This window comes from Rhinoraja longicauda, chromosome 4 (assembly GCF_053455715.1).
Source record: "Rhinoraja longicauda isolate Sanriku21f chromosome 4, sRhiLon1.1, whole genome shotgun sequence".
In the NCBI taxonomy this organism is placed as follows: domain Eukaryota; kingdom Metazoa; phylum Chordata; class Chondrichthyes; order Rajiformes; family Arhynchobatidae; genus Rhinoraja; species Rhinoraja longicauda.
In genome coordinates this window covers 88693039-88716173 of record NC_135956.1, presented here as the reverse complement: position 1 = coordinate 88716173, position 23135 = coordinate 88693039, and the positions used below count along the sequence as shown (strand labels likewise).

General features: G+C 55.1%; 1 protein-coding gene across 1 annotated transcript in view; it reads right to left on the bottom strand.

Moving 5' to 3' along the window:
- The window catches only part of LOC144592961 (collagen alpha-1(XV) chain-like), a 225484-nt gene extending 212493 nt beyond the window's left edge, over nucleotides 1-12991 (bottom strand). Inside the window, exons 1-2 of the mRNA XM_078398342.1 lie at nucleotides 12837-12991; nucleotides 12219-12316 (exon numbers count right to left, since the gene is read on the bottom strand). Of these exons, the coding sequence (XP_078254468.1) occupies nucleotides 12219-12316; nucleotides 12837-12847 (109 nt within the window). The 5' untranslated portion in view covers nucleotides 12848-12991. The remainder of the gene's footprint in view (nucleotides 1-12218; nucleotides 12317-12836) is intronic.
- Between the last annotated feature and the right edge of the window lie 10144 nt (nucleotides 12992-23135).

The window sequence follows — 23135 nt, the reverse complement described above, 5'->3', positions numbered from 1 at the left end:
CTATGAAACGCAACACTGGGTCATTTTCTCGACCTGCATATACTCCATGTGAAGAAAGCACAGTGCATTCACAAAGTATTCAGACCCCTTCACTGTTTCCACATTTTGGTACAATAGACAATAGACAATAGGTGCAGGAGGAGGCCATTCGGTCCTTCGAGCCAGCACCTCCATTCAATGTGATCATGGCTGATCACTCTCAATCAGTACCCCGTTCCTGCCTTCTCCCCATACCCCCTGACTCCGCTATCCTTAAGAGCTCTATCTAGCTCTCTCTTGAATGCATTCAGAGAATTGGGCTCCACTGCCTTCTGAGGCAGAGAATTCCACAGATTCACAACTCTCTGACTGAAAATGTTTTTCCTCATCTCCATTCTAAATGGCCTACCCCTTATTCTTAAACTGTGGCCCCTGGTTCTGGAATCGCCCAACATTGGGAACATGTTTCCTGCCTCTAACGTGTTCAACCCCTTAATAATCTTATACGTTTCGATAAGATCCCCTCTCATCCTTCTAAATTCCAGTGTATACAAGCATAGTCGCTCCAGTCTTTCAACATATGACAGTCCCGCCATTCCGGGAATTAACCTAGTAAACCTACGCTGCACGCCCTCAATAGCAAGAATATCCTTCCTCAAATTTGGAGACCAAAACTGTACACAGTACTCCAGGTGCGGTCTCACTAGGGTCCTGTACAACTGCAGAACGACCTTTTTGCTCCTATACTCAACTCCTCTTGTTATGAAGGCCAACATTCCATTGAGGCAGATACCACAGTGGCATTTAAAAGACTTAAGACTTAAAATAGACATGTGGAGAAACAGTGAATGGAGGAATATGGTTTATGTGCAGGTAGATGTGATGGTCTCGGCATCATGGTTGGCACAGATATTGTGGACCAGAGAGGGGGTGCCAACTATCTCACTCCCAAATACGGGACAAGGTGACGCCACCGCCCCACGTGACCTCACCCAGCAGCAACCAGGTGCTCCCGCCTCCTCCAATGGCAGTCGCCCGGGCCGGGAGGCGGGTTGTTACGCAACCTCCGTTAGGCGGCGCCCGGGCCTCCGGGCCTACACTGTCCCGACCGACCTGCACTGTTTGGAAGGTACGCACAGATTTTAAACAGCATCTGCAGTTTTTTTCCTACAATGTCGGGGCCTACAGCCCCCCCCCCCGGGCCTAATACGGTCCCATACGGGACAAGCCAATGTACCCCAAAATACGGGATGTCCCGGCTGATACGGGACAGTTGGCAACCCTAGGACCAGAGGGCCTGTACTTGGCTGTACTGTTCGATGTTCTATGTTTTAAGGTAAATGGGAATGCACACTGCCATTTCCTGCCCACAACGTCTTTCTCTAAACCTCTATGTAGGATGACATTCATACTTCACAGCTTTAGTGTGGCATTCTGTGGGCTTTAAACCAACTATTATGTGGGTATTTGTGGTTGTGGGCGTTATTTGTGGTTGTGGGCGATGGAAGCAATCCAGTGTTATATCGGGCCATCACTGCATTCAGTTCCCATTTGCACAGACATTAAAAACTGAGATGAGGAAAAACGTTTTCACTCAGAGAGTTGTAAATCTGTGGAATTCTCTGCCTCAGAAGGCAGTGGAGGCTAATTCTCTTTATGCTTTCAAGAGAGAGCTAGATAGAGCTCTTAAAGATAGCGGAGTCAAGGGATATGGGGAGAAGGTAGGAACGGGGTACGGATTGTGGATGATCAGCCGTGATCACATTGAATGGTGGTGCTGGCTTGAAGGGCCGAAAGGCCTCCTCCTGCACCTATTGTCTATTGTATCAAAGTGAAGGGTAGGGTTTTTCTTTAAAATTATTTTTCAGGTTGCAAGAGACCTTCATTGGAAAGGTCAACATTTATTGCATGCCATTAATTTCTTTTGAGATTGTGGTGAGTACTTAACATCTCATGGGCTGTTGGAGCTACAATCATCCAGGCAAGCTGAGAGTATTCAATTGCATTCCTGGCTTGTGCCCGGGTGACCGCTGTAGGCCCGGACAGTGTAGGCCCGGGGGCCGCTGCAGGCCCGGACAGTCTAGGCCTGGGGGCCGCTGTAGGCCCGGACAGTGTAGGCCCGGGGACCGCGGCAGGCCCGGACAGTCTAGGCCTGGGGGCTGCTGTAGGCCCGGACAGTGTAGGCCCGGGGGCCGCTGTAGGCCCGGACTGTGTGGGCCCGAGGGCCGCTGCAGGCCCAGACAGTGTAGGCCCGGGGGCCGCTGTAGGCCCGGACAGTGTAGGCCCGGGGACCGCGGCAGGCCCGGACAGTCTAGGCCTGGGGGCTGCTGTAGGCCCGGACAGTGTAGGCCCGGGGGCCGCTGTAGGTCCGGACAGTGTAGGCCCGAGGGCCGCAGTAGGCCCGGACAGTGTAGGCCCGGAGGCCCGGGAGCAGCCTAATGGAGGTTGCCTTGCGTCTTGTAAAGTTTTAGGGCCAGGGGGAGTAGGGAACTGTGGGATATCCGCTCTGACAAGCTCCTACAGCCATGGTATTCATGTGGTTGCTCCAGATGCTAACCTGGTTCATGCTGAGCCCACAGAATGAGTCATGACAATTAGGGTTGCCAACTGTCCCGTATTAGCCGGGACATCCCGTATTTTGGGCTAAATTCTTTTGTCCCTTGCGGGACCGTCCTTGTCCCGTATTAGGCCCGGGGGTCACTGTAGGCCCGGACACTGTAGACCCAGACACGCTAGGTTTCCGGCATTTTAGCTCCGGACAGTGTAGGCACGAGCACGGCCTAACGTAGGTTGCTTAGCAACCCGCCTCCCGGCCCGGGCGGCCGCCATTGGTGGAGCGGGAGCAGGCGGCCGCCGGCTGGGTGAGGTCACGTAGGGCGCGGGGCGGTGACGCCACCTTGTCCCGTATTTGGGGAGTGAGGAAGTTGGCAACCCCCTAATGACAATGGAAATGTGGATCAGATTTTAGAGCAGGAATATTAATTGCCACCGATCGGCACACTTGCCTCAATGTTTTCCGGGTCTCGTCCACTTGCAGATACATATTCTGCTTCACATATTGAAGAGTCTCAAATAGAATTGAGCATTGTGCGACCGCAAGCCTATCTCCCACTATCGACACAAAGAATGTCACAGAGACCCCAGCAAACAATCTGGTCGACTCTCCGAAATCGTGGTGGTATTTTGCTTCATCTACATTCTTACATATAGAAGCCATTACCAGCACATATGCTCTGAGTTATTATTAACCATTAGGCACCCATAAGTTCAACAAACTGTCAACTGCTTCTGAAAGCAAGGGGTTTTGAGAGCATTTGGCATGAAGCAGGAGAGTTTGGAAGAGATTCTGAGAAGCGACTAAGCTTCAATGAAAGAGAGATCTGTTTGAAGGTTTGTGAGACTTTTTTTAGATTTAGAGATACAGCGCGGAAACAGGCCCTTCGGCCCACCGAGTCCGTGCCGCCCAGCGATCCCCGCACACTAGCACTATCCTACACACACGAGGGACAATTTTTTACATTTGCCCAGTCAATTAACCTACATACCTGTACGTCTTTGGAGTGTGGGAGGAAACCGAAGATCTCGGAGAAAACCCACGCAGAGAACGTACAAACTCTGTACAGACAGCACCCGTAGTCAGGATCGAACCTGAGTCTCCGGCGCTGCATTCGCTGTAAGGCAGCAACTCTACTGCTGCGCCACCGTGCCGCCCCAGTTCCAATATCTAAAGGGGCTGCTCCTTGCCTTCTGGCTGCACTTCTCACCCACCATCCTCATCTTTGGACACCCTGTGCGTAGGGGAGAGGGTGGGGGGGAGGGTGGGGGGGAGGGGAGGGGGGGGCCCGAAGATGTCCTGGTTGGGTTTGCTCCTGGGCCTGGCCAAGCTGGCCATCCGCGAGTCACGGCGCCAGGCGGGAGAGGGCTCTGCCCGAGCCGGCTGCCTGCCCGCCCCTTTTCCGGGGTTACGTCCGTCCGCGCCCGGGTGGTGTTGGAGAGGGACCACGCGCTGCCCACGGGCACCCTGGGGGGTTTCCGGGACCGCTGGGCACAGCGAGGGGATTGGATGCATCCTGGATGGGGATTGTAATATAGTTGTATAATAGTTCCAATTGGTATATTTGTTTGTATTGTATTCTGGTGGTGGGTTATGTTTTGTTTTACTGCGTTGTAAATATTGTTTTTAAATAATTAGAACATAGAACATAGCAAATAGATGCAGGAGGAGGCCATTCGGCCCTTCGAGCCAGCACCGCCATTCAATGTGATCATGGCTGATCGTCCACAATCAATAACCCGTGCCTGCCTTCTCCCCATATCCCTTGATTCCACTAGCCCCTAGCGCTCTATCTAACAGTCTCTTAAATCCATCCAGTGAATTGGCCTCCACTGCCCTCTGTGGCAGAGAATTCCACAAATTCACAACTCTCTGGGTGAAAAAGTTCCTTCTCACCTCAGTTTTAAATGGGCTCCCCTTTATTCTAAGACTGTGGCCCCTGGTTCTGGACTCCCCAAACATTCAAGTCAAGTTAAGTCAAGTTTATTTGTCACATACACATACACGATGTGCAGTGAAATGAAAGTGGCAATGCCTGCGGATTGTGCACAAAAAAGAATTACAGTTACAGCATATAAATAAAGTTAATAAGTTACTATAGTGTAGACAAAAATTTAGTCTCTGGAGTTATAAAAGTTGACAGTCTGATGGCCTGTGGGAAGAAACTCCGTCTCATCCTCTCCGTTTTCACGGCGTGACAGCGGAGGCGTTTGCCTGATCGTAGCATCTGGAACAGTCCGTTGCTGGGGTGGCAGGGGCATCTAGCTTGTCCAGTCCTTTTATAATTATATACGTCTCTATAAGATCCTCTCTCATCCTTCTAAACTCCAGTGAGTACTCTCTTGTGTCTATCTTCCAAGATGAATGAAAACTTGTTCCTCAACAGAACCAAAAGGATGCTGACGGACAATTGACAATAGACAATAGGTGCAGGGGTAGGCCATTCGGCCCTTCGAGCCAGCACCGCGATCAATGTGGAGTCAAATTGTTGAAGGGCTGTGACTTTGAGATTTTGTGTTTGGAAAGAAGGGCCTTGTGACCTTGTGTGACTAAAGTGCATGTTGTGTGTGTAGGATCTAATGTGGTGATTGTCTTTTATGTGACATTCAAACAGAGGTCTCTGTGTCGGAGGGTACTGCAGATGTTGCTTTACATTTTCCCTGCATCTAGCTTGTCCAGTCCTTTTATGATTTTATACGTCTCTCTAAGATCCCCTCTCATCCTTCTAAACTCCAGCGAATACAAGCCTAGTCTTTTCAATCTTTCCTCATATGACAGTCCCGCCATCCCAGAGATCAATCTCATGAACCTACGCTGCACTGCCTCAATTACAAGGATGTCCTTCCTCAAATTAGGAGACCAAAACTGTACACAATATTCCAGATGTGGTCTTACCAGGGACCTATACAACTGCAGAAGAACCTCTTTACTCCTACACTGTAATCCTCTTGTTATGAAGGCCAACATGCTGTTAGCTTTCTTAACTGCATTGAATAAATGTTTTGATTAAAATAAAAAGGGGGGGGGGGGGGGGGGTGGTGGGGTGGGGGGAAGTGGACATCATTACATACTAGCTCTGACGATGGTTTCTGAGGGAGTTGCCACGAGCTATGGTGGACGCAAAGTTTTCCGATGGGGGAGACTAAAACGTAACGGCGTGGAAGTGCCTAGAATCGTTTACAAAGCAGGTACGAGATCTCTCAAACAAAGGCATTTGCAACATGAACCGATCACCGGTCACATCTTTCCCATAGCCCCGACCTTTCCACTTTCTGCAGAGACTAATACTTCCACATCTCTTTGGCTCACTCGTGCCTTCCCACCAAACCCCAGGTAGACACAAAATGCTCAGCGGGTCAAGGCAGCATCTCTGGAGAGAAGGAACGGGTGACGTTTCGGGTCGAGGCTGACCGAAGACAGTTTGAAGTGGGGGGGTCTCGGCCCGAAACACCACCCATTCCTTCTCTCCAGAGGCGCTCGCATGTCCCGCTGAGTTACTCCAGCACTTCCTGTCTATCGCCTGTGTAAACCAGCATCTGCAGTTCCTTCCTACACCCTTCCCAGGTACTTTCCCTTGCAACCGCAGAAGATGCAACACCGGTCCTTATACCTCTTCCCTCACATCCATCCAGGGGCCCCAGCATCCCTTTGATGGTTCATATGTACCTCTAAAAACCTCGTCCATGTCATTCGGGACTCCCGATGTGGTCTCCTTTACATAGGTGAGGCAAAGCGTAGACTAGGTGACCACTAGGTGTCTAACACGCTCTCTGTTAGGGTCGCCAACTTCCTCACTCCCAAATACGGGACAAGGTGATGCCACCGCCCCCGCGCCCCACGTGGCCTCACCCAGCCAGCAGCCACGTGCTCCCGCTACACCAATGGCGGCCGCCCGGGCCGGGAGGTGGGTTGTTAGGCAACCTCCGTCAGGCGGCGCCCGGGCCTACACTGTCCGGTGTAGGAAAAAAACTGCAGATGCTGGTTAAAATCAAAGGTAGGCACCACAACGCTGGAATAACTCAGCGGGTCAGAACGGAGATGAGGAAGAACTTTTTCAGTCAGAGAGTGGTGAAGGTGTGGAATTCTCTGCCTCAGAAGGCAGTGGAGGCCAGTTCGTTGGATGCTTTCAAGAGAGAGCTGGATAGAGCTCTTAAGGATAGCGGAGTGAGGGGGTATGGGGAGAAGGCAGGAACGGGGTACTGATTGAGAGTGATCAGCCATGATCGCATTGAATGGCGGTGCTGGCTCGAAGGGCTGAATGGCCTCCTCCTGCACCTATTGTCTATTGTCTATTGTCTATTGTCTATTGTCTATTGTCAGGCAGCATCTCGGGAGAGAAAGAATGGGTGACTTTTCGGTTCGAGACCCTTCTTCAGACTCGACTCTTCAGGGTCTCGACCCGAAACGTCACCCATTCCTTCTCTCCCGAGATGCTGCCTGACCCGCTGAGTTACTCCAGCATTGTGTGTCTACCGTAGGGTTGCCCACTATCCCACTCCCAAATAAGGGACAAAAGGTGACAGCCGGCGGCCACGTGCTCCCGCTCCACCAATGGCGGCCGCCCGGGCCGGGAGGCGGGTTGCTAGGCAACCTCCATCAGGCGGCGCCCGGGACTCCGGGCCTACACTGTCCTGACATACACTGTCCAGAACAGATTTTAACCAGCGTCTGCAGTTTTTTTCCTACAGCGTCCGGGCCTACAGCGGCCCCCGGGCCTGCAGTGTCCGGGCCTGCAGTGGCCCCCGGGCCTACAGCGGCCCCCGGGCCTGCAGTGTCCGGGCCTGCAGTGGCCCCCGGGCCTGCAGTGTCCGGGCCTACAGTGGCCCCCGGGCCTACAGTGTCCGGGCCTGCAGTGGCCCCCGGGCCTGCAGTGTCCGGGCCTACAGTGTCCGGGCCTACAGTGGCCCCCGGGCCTGCAGTGGCCCCCGGGCCTACAGTGGCCCCCGGGCCTACAGTGGCCCCTGGGCCTGCAGTGGCCCCCGGGCCTACAGTGGCCCCCGGGCCTGCAGTGGCCCCCGGGCCTGCAGTGTCCGGGCCTACAGTGGCCCCCGGGCCTACAGTGTCCGGGCCTGCAGTGGCCCCCGGGCCTGCAGTGTCCGGGCCTACAGTGGCCCCCGGGCCTGCAGTGTCCGGGCCTGCTGTGTCCTCTGGGCCTAAGACGGGACAAGAGCGGTCCCTTGACAGGACAAAAACGGGATGTCCCGACTAATACGGGACCATTGGCAACCCTACTCTCTGTCCACCAAGGCCTGCTGCATCTACCGGTTACAGACCATTTTAGCTCCCCATTCCCATAGCAACCTTTCTGTCCTGCCGTCGACGAGCGCCTCCCCGGGGCCGTTGCCGTCGACGAGCGAGGCCTCTGCACCGCCGCTGCCGCCCACGTCCTTCCCGACCCCTTCACCGCTGCCACCGACCTTCCCGACCCCTTCACCGCTGCCACCGACCTTCCCGACCCCTTCACCGCTGCCGCCCACGCCCTCCCCGGCCATCCGTTGACCGAGCCGACCGTCACTCACCCGGACTCCAGGTCCCCGCGGGCCTCCCCCAGCGACCGTGCTGACCCGCGCCGCTCCACCGCCCAGCAGCAGGTCACAGCCGTCGCTGTACCCGGCCCCCGGGACCAACAACAGGCTGCAGCTCCACCCGGCCCCACACACACCGCGCTGGGCCCACAGCCCCCCCCACCAGGCAGAGCCCCTCAGCACTGCTGGGTCCTACTGCCCACCCTCTACTACAGGTAACCACCTGGCCCCACACACCTCGCGCTGGGCCCACAGCCCCCCCCCCCACCAGGCAGAGCCCCTCAGCACTGCTGGGTCCTACTGCCCACCCTCTACTACAGGTAACTGCAGCAGGGGTTCCACTGGGTCTCCCCCTTCCCCCTCCAGCCAGGCGACCCCCAGTACTCCCCACATCGGTTCTCATGCTCCCCTCTGCCCAGCTAACCCACCACCCCCCCCACCATACATCCCCTCCACCTGCCCCCCTGCCTCCATCCGACCCCAACCCCCACCATTGCCGGGTGTTCACCATCCCCCCTGACCTCCCCCTTTCAGACACCGAACGGTCGGTCCTCAGCAGAGGCCTTACCTTTGTTCCCCTCCGCCCCCCACATCAACGAGTTCCGCGTCCGCCATGACGTGGAGCTCTTCTTCCGCCGCCTCCGCCTCCGAGCCTTTTTCCATGGCAAGGAGTCCCGACCCACCACTGATGACCCCTTCTCCCGTCTCCAACGGACCCCCTCCACTTTTACCCCCCAGTATGGCCTACTACCCCCACTGGAACTTTTTATTTCAAACTGCCGGCGTGACATCGGCCGCCTCAAATTTTCCACCCCCCTGACTAACTCCAACTTCTCCCCTCCTGAACGTGCAGCCCTCAACTCACTCCGCAACAACCCGGACTTAATAATTAAACCCGCTGACAAGGGAGGGGCTGTGGTAGTCTGGCGTGCTGACCTCTACCGCACCGAGGCCAGACGACAACTATCAGACACCTCTTCCTACCTATCCCTGGACCATGACCCCACCGATAAACACCAGACCTTCATCAGCAGCACCATCACCGACCTCACCAACTCCGGCGAACTACCCCTCAGTGCCTCCAATCTCATAGTTCCCCAGCCCCGCACGGCCCGATTCTACCTCCTACCCAAAATCCACAAACACAATTGTCCCGGCAGACCCATTGTCTCTGCCTGCTCATGCCCCACCGAACTTATCTCTACCTACCTCGACTCCATCCTATCCCCCCTGGTCAAATCCCTCCCCACCTACGTCCAAGACACCTCACACGCTCTCCATCTCCTGGATAACTTCCGGTTCCCAGGCCCCCACTCCCTCATTTTCACCATGGATGTCCAGTCACTCTACACTTCCATCCCCCACAAGGATGGTCTCGAAGCCCTCCGTTTCTTCCTCGACCGTAGAACCAGCCAATCCCCATCGACCAACACTCTCCTCCGCCTAGCAGAGCTGGTTCTTACCCTCAACAACTTCTCCTTTGACTCCTCCCACTTCCTCCAAACCAGAGGCGTGGCTATGGGCACTCGCATGGGCCCTAGCTACGCCTGCCTCTTTGTTGGGTACGTCGAACAATCCCTGTTCCAGACGTACACTGGCCCCATCCCCGAACTCTACCTCCGCTACATCGACGACTGCATTGGTGCTACCTCTTACACCCATGCAGAACTCACTGACTTTATACACTTCACCTCCAATTTCCATCCTGCCCTTAAATATACCTGGACTATCTCTGACATCTCCCTCCCGTTTCTGGACCTCACCATCTCCATCACAGGAGAAAAACTAGTGACGGACATTTATTACAAGCCCACCGACTCGCACAGCTATCTGGACTACACTTCTTCCCACCCGGTCCCCTGCAAAAAGTCTATCCCCTACTCCCAATTCCTCCGTCTACGCCGCATCTGCGCCCGGGATGAGGTGTTTCACACTAGGGCTTCCGAGATGTCCTCGTTTTTCAGAAAACGGGGCTTCCCCTCCTCCATTATAGATGAAGCTCTCACTACGGTCTCTTCTACATCCCGCAGCTCCGCTCTTGCTCCCCCTCCCCCCACTCGCAACAAGGACAGGATCCCCCTCGTTCTCACCTTCCACCCCACCAGCCAGCGGATCCAACATATTATCCACCAACATTTCCGTCACCCACAACAGGACCCCACCACTGGCCATATCTTCCCATCCCCTCCCCTCTCTGCGTTCCGCAGAGACCGTTCCCTCCGCAACTCCCTGGTCCACTCGTCCCTTCCTACCCAAACCACCCCAACCCCGGGCACTTTCCCTTGCAACCGCACGAGATGCAACACCTGTCCCTTTACCTCCCCCCTCAACTCCATCAAAGGACCCAAACATTCTTTCCAGGTGAGACAGAGGTTCACCTGCACCTCCTCCAACCTCATCTGTTGCATCCGCTGCTCTAGATGTCAACTTATCTATATCGGCGAAACCAAGCGCAGGCTCGGCGATCGCTTCGCTGAACACCTGCGCTCGGTCCGCATTAACGCAACTGATCTCCCGGTGGCCCAGCACTTTAACTCCCCCTCCCATTCCCAGTCTGACCTCTCTGTCATGGGCCTCCTCCAGTGCCATAGTGAGGCCCGCCGGAAATTGGAGGAGCAGCACCTCATATTTCGCCTGGGCAGTTTGCGGCCCGGTGGTATGAACGTCGACTTCTCCAACTTCAGATAGCTCCTCTGTCCCTCCCTTCCCCTCCTCCTTCCCAGATCTCCCTCTATCTTCCTGTCTCCACCTATATCCTTCCTTTGTCCCACCCCCGACATCAGTCTGAAGAAGGGTCTCGACCCGAAATGTCACCCATTCCTTCTCTCCCGAGATGCTGCCTGACCTGCTGAGTTACTCCAGCATTTTGTGAATAAATCGATTTGTACCAGCACCTGCAGTTATTTTCTTATACTTTCTGTCCTTAGTTTCCTCCGTTGACAAAAAGACCACAAGCAAACTGGAAGAACATCACCTCATGTTCCAGTTGGAAAGCTTAAAACCCAACGGTATGAATGCGTCAATTTTAAGTAGTCAATAGACAATAGGTGCAGGAATAGGCCATTCGGCCCTTCGAGCCAGCACCACCATTCAATGTGATCACGGCTGATCATTCTCAATCAGTACCCCGTTCCTGCCCTCTCCCCATACCACCTGACCGCGCTATCATTAAGAGCTCTATCTAGCTCTCTCTTGAATGCATTCAGAGAATTGGCCTCCACTGGCGTTCTGAGGCAGTGAATTCCACAGATTTACAACTCTCTGACTGAAAAAGTCCCGGGCCTACAGCAGCCCCAGGCCTACAGTGTTCCCAATGTTGGGAGAGTCCAGAACAAGGGGCCACAGTTTAAGAATAAGGGGTAGGCCATTTAGAACGGAGATGAGGAAAAACTTTTTCAGTCAGAGAGTTGTGGATCTGTAGAATTCTCTGCCTCAGAAGGCAGTGGAGGCCAATTCTCTGAATGCTTTCAAGAGAGAGCTGGATAGAGCTCTTAAGGATAGCGGAGTCAGGGGGTATGGGGAGAAGGCAGGAACGGGGTACTGATTGAGAATGACCAGCCATGATCACATTGAATGGCGGTGCTGGCTCCAAGGGGCCGAATGGCCTCCTCCTACAGCACCTATTGTCTATTGTCTATTGCATTTGCCAAAGACTCAAACTACCAGTTTAACACAAACAGTCCTGGCAGCTGAAGGTTCAAGTCGCAGCATCAGACAAGCTTTGAGAAAGAGAGGTTGGTCCTTGCTCATGTCCTGACTCACCCCTCCCCTCCCCTCCGTCCCAGGAATACCAGCGCTGCTTGTTTTAAAAACCAAATGTTCGAGGTTAAGACGTGGCCAAATGCAAGCTGACAGTTCTGCTGGGGGAAAAAACACACACACAACTCGATGCTCACTTTTCACTGGTAAAACATTCCACGACTGGGATGTAAAAGCCAAGGGGCACTGATTCACATTTTCAAGGGGCTTGCTTACTAATTGTTTCTCCAGCACATCAGTGTGTGTGTGTGAAGTTCCCATCCGCTTGTGTACCCTGTGTGACTCCTCTCTCCCTCTCTCTGTCTCTCTGTGTCTCTCTCTCTCTGTGGGTTTGCAGGGGTATTCTACGCCCAGTCCTCTCTCACCCACCCCTTCTCCCCCCCGCGGGGGTCATGCCTTACCTTCCAGAACCTGGGCGGCCACGGTCCCTCGACAACAGCAGCAGCTCAGCAGAATGAGAAGAAGGGGCAACGTCTGGGTGTCACAGGTCTTGCACAACCTGCCGCATCAACACAGCCCGGGGTGGGGGGGGGCAAACAGGAGCAAAGGGAGAACACAAGTCAGCCAAGGACCGGCGATGAGGGGATGCAAGAGAGAGAGGAGGAGAGGAGGAGGTGGGAGAGGAGGAGAGGTGGGAGAGGAGGGGAGGTGGGAGAGGAGAGGTGGGAGAGAGGAGGGGAGAGGAGGGGAGGAGATGGGGAGAGGAGGTGGGAAAGGAGAGGAGAGGAGGTGGGAGAGGAGGGGAGGTGGGAGAGGAGGGGAGGTGGGAGAGGAGGTGGGAGAGGAGGGGAGGTGGGAGAGGAGGTGGGAGAGGAGGAGAGGAGGGAGAGGGGGAGAGGAGGTGGGAGAGGAGAGGAGAGGAGGTGGGAGAGGAGGGGAGGTGGGAGAGGAGGTGGAGAGGAGAGGAGGAGAGGTGGGAGAGGAGGAGAGGGGGAGAGGAGGTGGGAGAGGAGAGGAGAGGAGGTGGGAGAGGAGGGGAGATGGGATGGGAGAGGTGGGAGAGGGGTCACAACACTTACCTGTGCTCCATGGCTGAGATGAATGAGCTGCTCTAGTTACGACCACATGTGTAGCAGCCTCCTGCCAGTCTACCACCAGCTTCAGTGACTTACAAAGGCTGCAGCCGCAGAGAGCAGCGATTCCCTAACTCGTATGCACTGTAATGTGAGCTCCAGGCACAGTCAGTTTGCCCAGCCTTCCCTGAATCTCCCCCCTCCTCCTCCTGGTGACCTGGACCTCCCCTCTCCCTTTCCCCACCTCCTCTGTACAGAGCAGAGAAGCTGGGAGATAGATCCCTCCTCTGGAGCCTGACCCTGGTTCTTCACTGTGTTCCAGGCGTCCAGCTCTTCGCTGTCTGATTTCCTTAACCCTCTCCCCACCTCTCACAAGAACTCAGCCACAACTCCACAAAGTTCTGGGAGAGGAGGGGAGGTGGGATAGGAGGGGAGATGGAAGAAGAGGGGAGGAGAGGTGGGGAGGGGAGCGGAGAGGGGGGAGAGGAGGGGAGGAGGGGAGGTGGGAGAGGAGGGGAGGTGGGAGAGGGGGGGGGGGGTTGGGAGAGGAGGGGAGGAGGGGAGGTGGGAGAGGGGGAGAGAGGAGGAGGTGGGCGAGGAGGGGAGGTGGTGGGAGAGGAGGGGAGGTGGGAGAGGAGGAGAGGAGGGGAGGGGGGAGAGGAGGGGAGGTGGGAGAGGTGGAGTTCTCCCCACAAAGAACTCCACAAAGTGCTGGTGTAACTCAGCAGGACAAAGCAGCATCTCAGGAGAGATTGTCACCCATTCCTTCTCTCCAGAGATGCTGCCTGACCCGCTGAGTTACTCCAGCACTTTGCCTAGGGAAATAACTGCAGATGCTGGTACAAATCGAAGGGATCACAAAGTGCTGGAGTAACTCAGCAGGTCAGGCAGCATCTCTGGAGAGAAGGAATGGGTGACGTTTCGGGTCGAGAGTCTTCTTCATACATTTCGGGTCGAGACCCTTCCTCAGACTCAGTCTGTAGAAGGGTCTCGACCCGAAACGCCACCCTGTAGGGACATACGGACTCACTACAACCCATTCCTTCTCTCCCGAGATGCTGCCTGACCCGCTGAGTTACTCCAGCACTTTTTGTGTCTACCTTCGATTTGTACCAGCATCTGCAGTTATTTCCCTACACTCCTGCACCTATTGTCTGTTGTCTATTGTCTATTGGTCGGAGGAACTCAGCGTGTCGGGCAGCATCTGTGAAGGGAAACATACAGACGACGTTTGAGGGGGGGCCAGGACACTTTTTCCAAGACCCCCTCTTTGTCCTCTTCCCAGCTGATCGACCTTAAACCTTAAACAAATCGAGCACCAAAAACCCACCAGAAATCGGGCAACTGGCACCAACTAATGAGCGCACCCCACAAGCATCTGCCCACTCACACAACCTGTCCAAGTCACCCTGCATCCCCATAGCATCTTCCTCACAGTTCACACTGCCACCCAGCTTTGTGTCATCTGCAAATTTGCCAATGTCACTTTTAATCCCTTCATCCAAGTCATTGATGTATATTGTAAACAGCTGCGGTCCCAGCACCGAGCCTTGCGGTACCCCACTAGTCACTGCCTGCCATTGTGAAAGGGACCCATTTATCCCCACTCTTTGCTTTCTGTCTGTCAACCAATTTTCTATCCATGTCAGTACCCTACCCCCAATACCATGTGCTCTAATCTTGCCCACTAATCTCCTATGTGGGACCATGTCGAAGGCTTTCTGAAAGTCCAGGGATCGTAGAGTTGGACAAAGACTCCTTTCAATCTCACCTCACCTGAAGCACAGAAAGTTGGAGCAACTCAGCCGGTCAGGCAGCATCTCGATAGACAGTAGACAATAGACAATAGGTGCAGGAGGAGGCCATTCGGCCCTTCGAGCCAGCACCGCCATTCACCGTGATCATGGCTGATCATCCACAATCAGCACCCCGTTCCTGCCTTCTCCCCATACCCCCTGACTCCGCTATCATTAAGAGCTCGATCTAACTCTCTCTTGAAAGCATCCAGAGAATTAGCCTCCACTGCCTTCTGAGGCAGAGAATTCCACAGATTCTCAACTCTCTGACTGAAAAAGTTTTTCCTCATCTCCATTCTAAATGGCCTACCCCTTATTCTTAAACTGTGGCCCCTGGTTCTGGACTCCCCCAACATTGGGAACATTTTTCCTGCCTCTAGCATGTCCTTGTAGGGACATACGGATTAGCGGGGGGGGTCTCGAACCCTCGGTTGGGCTAACGGGTCACGTGGTGCGGGAGCGCGAGGTATAGTTGTGTCTGGCGCCAAACTGGAGAGATGAGATTAGATTATGTTAGCAGTTAAGTAGTGTGTGTCCAAAGTAAGTGCGTTGCACCGTGTCACGGTTTTTACCAAGAATAAAGTCTTTTGATAATAACGCTCGTTTTGGACTCGCTACATTGGTGACCCCGAACGTAAGATCTGGAACACGCAGAATGTCACAGGTGGGAGCGAGCGTGGGCGAGGTTCACCTACCGCCGTTCTGGGCCCATCAGCCGCACCTGTGGTTTGTACAGGCGGAATCACAGTTCCATCTTAAGAGGGTGGAGGAAGACCAGGAGAAGTTCCACCACCTGGTGAGCTGTCTACAGCCGGAGGTGGCCGCGCGGGTCAGTCAATATCTGACCAGTCCACCCCAAACGGAGCAGTACGTGGGGCTCAAGAGGCTCCTACTGAGGACTTTCGACTGGAGCCAGAACCAGCGGGCTATGAAGCTCCTCCATTTACCAGAGCTGGGGCAGCGGCTACCGTCGGAGTTGATGACCGAGATGCTGACATTGATGGGCGACCATCAGTCGTGCATGGTTTTTGAAGCAGCATTTCGGGAGAAACTACCCCGGGACGTCAGGTTAGTGTTGGTGGACGTCTCGTTTGAAGATCCGGTAGCGTTCGACGAGAAAGCCGACGCGCTCGTCAGGGAGTGACACACCCGAGACGACTCGGTTAATCGGGTCTCGAGGCCCAGCGGCAGTCGGCGGAGCGGCCGAGAGAGCGACGGATCGGCCGCTATTTCGCAGTCAGCCCGCCAAGAAGGGGCTGCGGCGCCTGTTTATTGGCAGCGGGCTCCAGCAACAGGGCCGAATAGGCGCGGCTGGTGTTTCTTCCATCGGCGGTGGGGCAGTGAGGCCCGAAGCTGCAGAGCCCCGTGTTCGTTTCCGGGAAATGCCTGGGCCGATCGAATGTAGAGGCAGTCTCGATTGGCCGTAACTGCCGCCTCTACGCTACGGACCAAGGTACCGGGATGGTTTTTCTGGTGGATACGAGAGCGGTTGTGAGTATTGTGCCCCCCTATGACTGCGAAGTTCGAGCGGGGGGGAAGGGCCCGCCCCTCATTGCGGTGAACGGTAGCCCCATCCGCACTTGTGGTAAAAGGGCTATATCCCTGTCCTTCAAGTCCAGGACCTACCGTTGGGATTTCATCGTTGCGGATGTGGGCCAGGCCATTTTGGGTGCGGATTTCCTATGGGCGTTTCCGTTGGTCGTAGACATCTGCGGTAGCGGCCTGCAGCCCTCGGCCCGCGTACGGCCCCGAAGTACGGGGCCTGCGGCCCCTCCAAGCGCCGCCCCACCCAGTTCAGTGATCCAGGCCATCACCACGGCCCCCGGTCAGTTCTATGCGGTCCTAGCAGACTTCCCGCAGCTCCTCGTTCAGCGGTTCGATGCACCTTCTGAGAAGCATGGGGTGGTGCATTTCATTCCGACCGAGGGGCCGCCGGTTTTTGCCCGGGCACGGTGCCTCCCACCCGACAAGCTGGCCATGGCTCGAGAGGAGTTCTTGAACTTGGAGAGGATGGGAATTGTGCGGCCTTCAAGTAGTCCGTGGGCCTCCCCCTTGCATATGGTTTCCAAAGCATCTGGGAGGTGGAGACCATGTGGGGATTTCCATCGACTCAACGCGGCAACGCGGCCGGACCGCTACCCGATTCCGCACATACAGGACTTCTCAGCCAGCCTGGAGGGGGCTACAATTTTTTCAAAGATCGATTTGGTGCGGGGATATCATCAGATCCCGGTCCACCCGCCGGACATTCCAAAGACGGCTACCATTACTCCGTTCGGGTTATTTGAGTGGCTGCGCATGCCTTTCGGCCTTAAAAATGCAGCTCAGGCATTCCAGCGTCTGATGGACCGGGTGGGTCGAGGGTTGCCGTTTGTGTTTATTTACCTCGATGACATTTGGATTGCCAGCCGTTCGGTCCAGGAGCACTTAGTCCACCTCCGCACGGTGTTCCAGAGGCTGCAGGACCACGGCCTGATTCTCCATCCGTCCAAATGCCAATTCGGCCTGTCGGTGGTAGACTTTTTGGGTCATTGGGTTACACCGGCCGGTGCCACCCCTTTGCCAGCTAAGGTGGACGCGGTCCGCTCTTTTCCACGCCCTACTACCATCAAGGGCCTGCAGGAATTCGTGGGCTTGGTGAACTTTTATCACCGGTTCGTGCCTGCAGCAGCTCGGGTCATGCGCCCCCTTTTTCAATGCCTCGCGGGTAACCCCGCTGAGTTGGTATGGTCCGCAGCTGCAGAGACGGCTTTTGTCGCGGTCAAACAGGCCCTCGCCAACGCCACCATGCTGGTGCACCCGCGCTCCTCCGCCCCCACGGCTCTGATGGTGGACGCCTCAGTTGTGACGGTGGGTGGGGTTTTGGAGTAGCAGGTTGACGGTCAATGGCAGCCCCTGGCGTTTTTCAGCCGGCAGCTCTCGCGAGCCGAGCTCAAATACAGTGCGTTTGATAGGGAGCTCCTGGCCCTCTATTTCGCAGTCCGCCACTTCCGTTATTTTTTGGATGGCCGTTCTTTTGTGGCCTACACGGATCACAAACCTCTGACATTCGCTTTTGCTAAGGTTTCTGATCCGTGGTCGGCTCGCCAGCAGCGGCACCTCACCCTGATTTCGGAGTTCACCACCGATGTCCGTCATATTGCGGGTAGGCTGAATGCCGTTGCTGATGCACTGTCCCGGCCGGCCATTCCCTCCGTAGCCGTGGTGGGTAAACAGGTGGATTTCCAGGAGCTAGCGGAGGCTCAGCGCCTGGAAGGGACTGCCGCGGTGTACGCCTCCACGGCCTCGGGACTGCGTTTGGAGCAGGTGGTGTGTGGCCCCACAGGTCCCAAGTTGTGGTGTGATGTTTCCCTTACACGCCCTCGCCCGGTGGTGCCGGCCGCCCTGCGGCGTAAGGTTTTTGAGGCCATTCATGGCCTGGCACATCCGTCCATCAGGGCGACTTCAGCCATGGTGGCCGTCCGGTTTGTCTGGCATGGCCTGCGGAAGCAGGTGGCAGCCTTGGCACGTGCCTGCATTCCGTGCCAGACCTCCAAAGTTCATCGCCATGTCCAGCCCCCATACCAGAGATTCGAGGTTCCCCCCGTCCGTTTTTTCCACATCCACGTGGATTTGGTGGGTCCATTGCCCTTTTCCAGGGGTTATACTCATCTATTGACGGTGGTTGATCGGTTTACACGTTGGCCGGAGGCGCTCCTGTTGTCGGACACCTCGGCGGCCTCCTGTGCACGGGCCCTGGCGTTGCATTGGGTGGCCCGTTTCGGCGTCCCGGCTATCATCACCACAGATCGGGGGGCCCAGTTCACCTCGTCCCTCTGGGCCGCGCTGGCACAGCTGTATGGGTCTCGCTTACAGCAGACCACCGCCTATCATCCCCAACCCAACGGGATGGTTGAGCGCTTCCATCGGCAGCGGAAGGCGTCCCTCTGTGCCCGCCTGACCGGCCACGATTGGGCTGACCAGCTGCCTTGGGTCCTCCTCGGCATTCGCACGGCCCCGAAGGCTGAGCTGGGCACATCCTCGGCCGAGCTCGTCTACGGTTCGCCCCTGCGGGTGGCGGGGGACATTCTCCCTTCCACTCCCGCCTTGCCGCCGTCCGTCACGTCGGTTTTGGATTCCCTCCGGGCGCGGGTGGGTTCTCTGGCTCCAGTCCCGACCTCCAGTCACGGAAGCACAGCAGTCCACGTTCCGTCGGACTTGCGGGACTGTGATTTCGTGTTCCTTCGGAAAGATTCCCACCGCCCCCCTCTTCGGCCGGTTTACCAGGGCCCGTTCCAGGTGCTGAAAAGAGGGACTGTCACCTTCACCTTGCAGGTGGGAAATCGCCAGGAGCTCGTTTCGGTGTCCCGGCTCAAGCCGGCCCATTTGGACAAGGACCTCCCTGTGTCGGTGGCCGCCCCCCTGGTCCCGCCGGCGGCGCCTTGTTTGCCACCTCTCGGCCCCCCGCCGCCTACGCCCTCCTCTTCCGGGGCCCCTCCATCGCCTCTAGCGGCGGCGCCCTCCCCGCCTCCCGTCACGTTGGCGGTATCGGTTCCGGGAGGGAGGTCCGGGCACCCGTGAGGTACGGTTTCGAGGGTTCTGGGGGGGGGGTCATGTAGGGACATACGGATTAGCGGGGGGGGTCTCGAACCCTCGGTTGGGCTAACGGGTCACGTGGTGCGGGAGCGCGAGGTATAGTTGTGTCTGGCGCCAAACTGGAGAGATGAGATTATATTATATTAGTAGTTAAGTAGTGTGTGTCCAAAGTAAGTGCATTGTGCCGTGTCACGGTTTTTACCAAGAATAAAGTCTTTTGATAATAACGCTCGTTTTGGACTCACTACATCCTATCCCTTAACAATTACACACAATCCCATTCTGTTCCCTGTGGTGAACTCTTAGTTATATTCATGGCTCGCAAGCCTCGATAGAGTCATCGAGTATTGGAGTCAGACAGCGAGGAAAAAGGCCCATCGCCCCAACATGCCCGTACTGGCCAACATGTACTATATGATAGAGCTCTATTTATCCCAGGAGGGAAAATTGATCTGCCAACAGTCATGATAGTTCTGCAGTTGTACAGGGCCCTAGTGAGACCGCACCTGGAGTACTGTGTGCAGTTGTACAGGCCCCTAGTGAGACCGCACCTGGAGTACTGTGTGCAGTTTTGATCTCCAAATTTGAGGAAGGATATTCTTGCTATTGAGGGCGTGCAGCGTAGGTTCACTAAGTTAATTCCCGGAATGGCGGGACTGTCATATGTTGAAAGACTGGAGCGACTAGGCTTGTATACACTGGAATTTAGAAGGATGAGAGGGGATCTTATCGAAACATATAAGATTATTAAGGGATTAGACACGCTGGAGGCAGGAAACATGTTCCCGATGTTGGGGGAGTCCAGAAGCAGGGGCCACTACTCTACTCTGCTCTGCTCTACCCTGCCCTGCCTTGCCCCGCCCTGCTCCGCCCTGCTCCGCTCTGCTCTGCTCTGCCCTGCCCTGCCCTGCCCTGCCCTGCCCTGCTCTGCCCTGCCCTGCCCTGCCCTGCTCTGCCCTGCCCTGCCCTGCCCTGCCCTGCCCTGCCCTGCCCTGCTCTGCTCTGCTCTGCCCTGCCCTGCCCTGCTCTGCCCTGCCTTGCCCTGCCCTACCCTGCCCTGCCCTGCCCTGCCCTGCCCTGCCCTGCTCTGCTCTGCCCTGCCCTGCCCTGCCCTGCTCTGCCCTGCTCTGCCCTGCCCTGTCCTGCCCTGCCCTGCCCTGCCCTGCCCTGCCCTGCCCTGCCCTGCCCTGCCCTGCCCTGCCCTGCTCTGCCCTGCCCTGCCCTGCCCTGCTCTGCTCTGCTCTACTCTGCCCTGCTCTGCTCTGCTCTACTCTGCTCTGCTCTGCCCTGCCCTGGCCTGCTCTGCTCTGCTCTGCCCTGCCCTGCTCCCTACCCTACCCTACCCTGCCCTGCTCTGCTCTGCCCTGCTCTGCTCTGCTCTGCCCTGCCCTGCCCTACTCTACTCTGCTCTGCTCTGCTCTGCCCTGCCCTACACTACACTACTCTACACTACTCTACTCTACTCTACTCTACTCTACTCTACTCTACTCTACTCTACTCTACTCTACTCTACTCTACTCTACTCTACTCTACTCTACTCTACTCTATTCTATTCTACTCTACTCTACTCTATTCTACTCTACTCTACTATATTCTACTCCATTACTACTCAATTCTATTCAGAGAATATTCACTCAGTCTGCTCAAATTCCTTTAATGAATAGGTTTATTGGCCAAGTATGTGCACATACAAGGAATGTGCCTTGGTGCTCCGCTCACAAATGACAACACAAACATACAGTTAACAATTAAGAATAAAGCATAAACACATCAAAACAATAAGGATACAACATTACGGTCTAAACATGTGGGTGAAAATAAACCGGAGCAATAAAAGAGACTACAGACTTTGGTTATTGAGTAGAACTATCACTTGTGGGAAAAAAAGCTGTTTTTATGTCTGGCTGTGGCTGCTTTGACAGTCCGGAGTCGCCTTCCAGAGGGAAGTGCTTCAAAGAGTTTGTGGCCAGGGTGAGAGGGGTCAGAGATGATCTTGCCCGCTCGCTTCCTGGCCCTTGCAGTGTACAGTTCGTCAATGGGGGGAAGGTTAGTGATGAAGATAAAGCATTCACAGTGACAGACGGTGCCTTGTCGATTGAAAAATTCCATCAGCATTTTTTGATGAACACGCTGTGGAGAGAAACATCTGCCATTAAGCGAGGTAAAACCTGGCCAGTTTCCCCTCTTCTTGTTTATAACGCCTTTTCGTAACACAGATGCAAACGGTGGCGCAGCGGTAGAGTTGCTGCTTTACAGCGAATGCAGCGCCGGAGACTCAGGTTCGATCCTGACTACGGGTGCTGCACTGTAAGGAGTTTGTACGTTCTCCCCGTGACCTGCGTGGGTTTTCTCCGAGATCTTCGGTTTCCTCCCACACTCCAAAGACGTACAGGTATGTAGGTTAATTGGCTGGGTAAATGTAAAAATTGTCCCTAGTGGGTGTAGGATAGTGTTAATGTGCGGGGATCGCTGGGCGGCACGGACTTGGAGGGCCGAAAAGGCCTGTTTCCGGCTGTATATATATGATGATATGATGATATTCTCAGCTGTGCGAACGATCCGTTGCAGCCTCTGGATTAAGATACTAAACCTGCCATACCATGAACCACTGGGCTTCTTTCACTCCCTCTGTTACAAGCCCATCGTTCCTTAGGTAGGGAAAGTAGATGCAATCTCGCGAGAGAGCTCTTTTTAATCGAGGCAATAGACAATAGACAATAGACAATAGACAATAGGTGCAGGAGGAGGCCGATCAGCCCTTTGAGCCAGCACCGCCATTCAATGTGATCATGGCTGATCATTCTCAATCAGTACCCCGTTCCTGCCTACTCCCCATACCCCCTGACTCCGCTATCCTTAAGACCCTGTGGTGGTGGGCCGGATCTCCAACAACGATGAGAAGGCCTACCGGGAGGAGGTGGCTGATCTGGCACTCTGGTGTCAGGACAATAGCCTCCTCTTGAATGTCACTAAACAAAGGAGCTGATTGTGGACTTCAGAAGGGCTAAACATCCAAGGACGTACACGCCACTGGAGATAAATGGGTCGATTGTGGATAGGGTGAGCAGTTTTAAATACTTGGGAGTACACATCACAGAGGATCTGACGTGGGCAACGCACATTGCCGCACTGGTGGGTAAGGCTAAGCAGCGCCTTTACCACCTTAGACAACTGAGGAAATTCAGAGTGTCTCTGAAGATCCTTCATTGCTTCTACTCTGGGGCTGTAGAGAGCATCCTGTCCGGCAACATCACAGTCTGGTTTGGGAACAGCTCTGCCCAGGACAGGATGGCCCTGCACAGAGTAGTGCGTTCGGCAGAACGCACCATGGGAACTACACTCGTCCCCCTGCAGGACCTATACATCAGGAGGTGCAGATCCAGAGCAAGCAAGATCATGAGGGACCCCTGCCACCCCAGTAACGGACTGTTCCAGATGCTACGATCAGGCAAACGCCTCCGCTGTCACGCTGTGAAAACGGAGAGGATGAGACGGAGCTTCTTCCCACAGGCCATCAGGACTGTCAACTTTTATAACCCCAGAGACTAAATTTTTGTCGACACTAATAGTAACTTATTAACTTTATTTATATGCTGTAACTGTAATTCTTTTTGTGCACAACCCGCAGGCATTGCCACTTTCATTTCACTGCACATCGTGTATGTGTATGTGACAAATAAATTTGACTTGACTTGACCTCTATCTAGCTCTCTCTTGAACGCATTCAGAGAATTGGCCTCCACTGCCTTCTGAGGCAGAGAATTCCACAGATTCACAACTCTCTGACTGAAAAAGTTTTTACTCATCTCAGTTCTAAATGGCCTACCCCTTATTCTTAAACTGTGGCCCCTTGTTCTGGACTCCCCCAACATTGGGAACATGTTTCCTGCCTCTAACGTGTCCAACCCCTTAATAATCTTATACGTTTCGATGA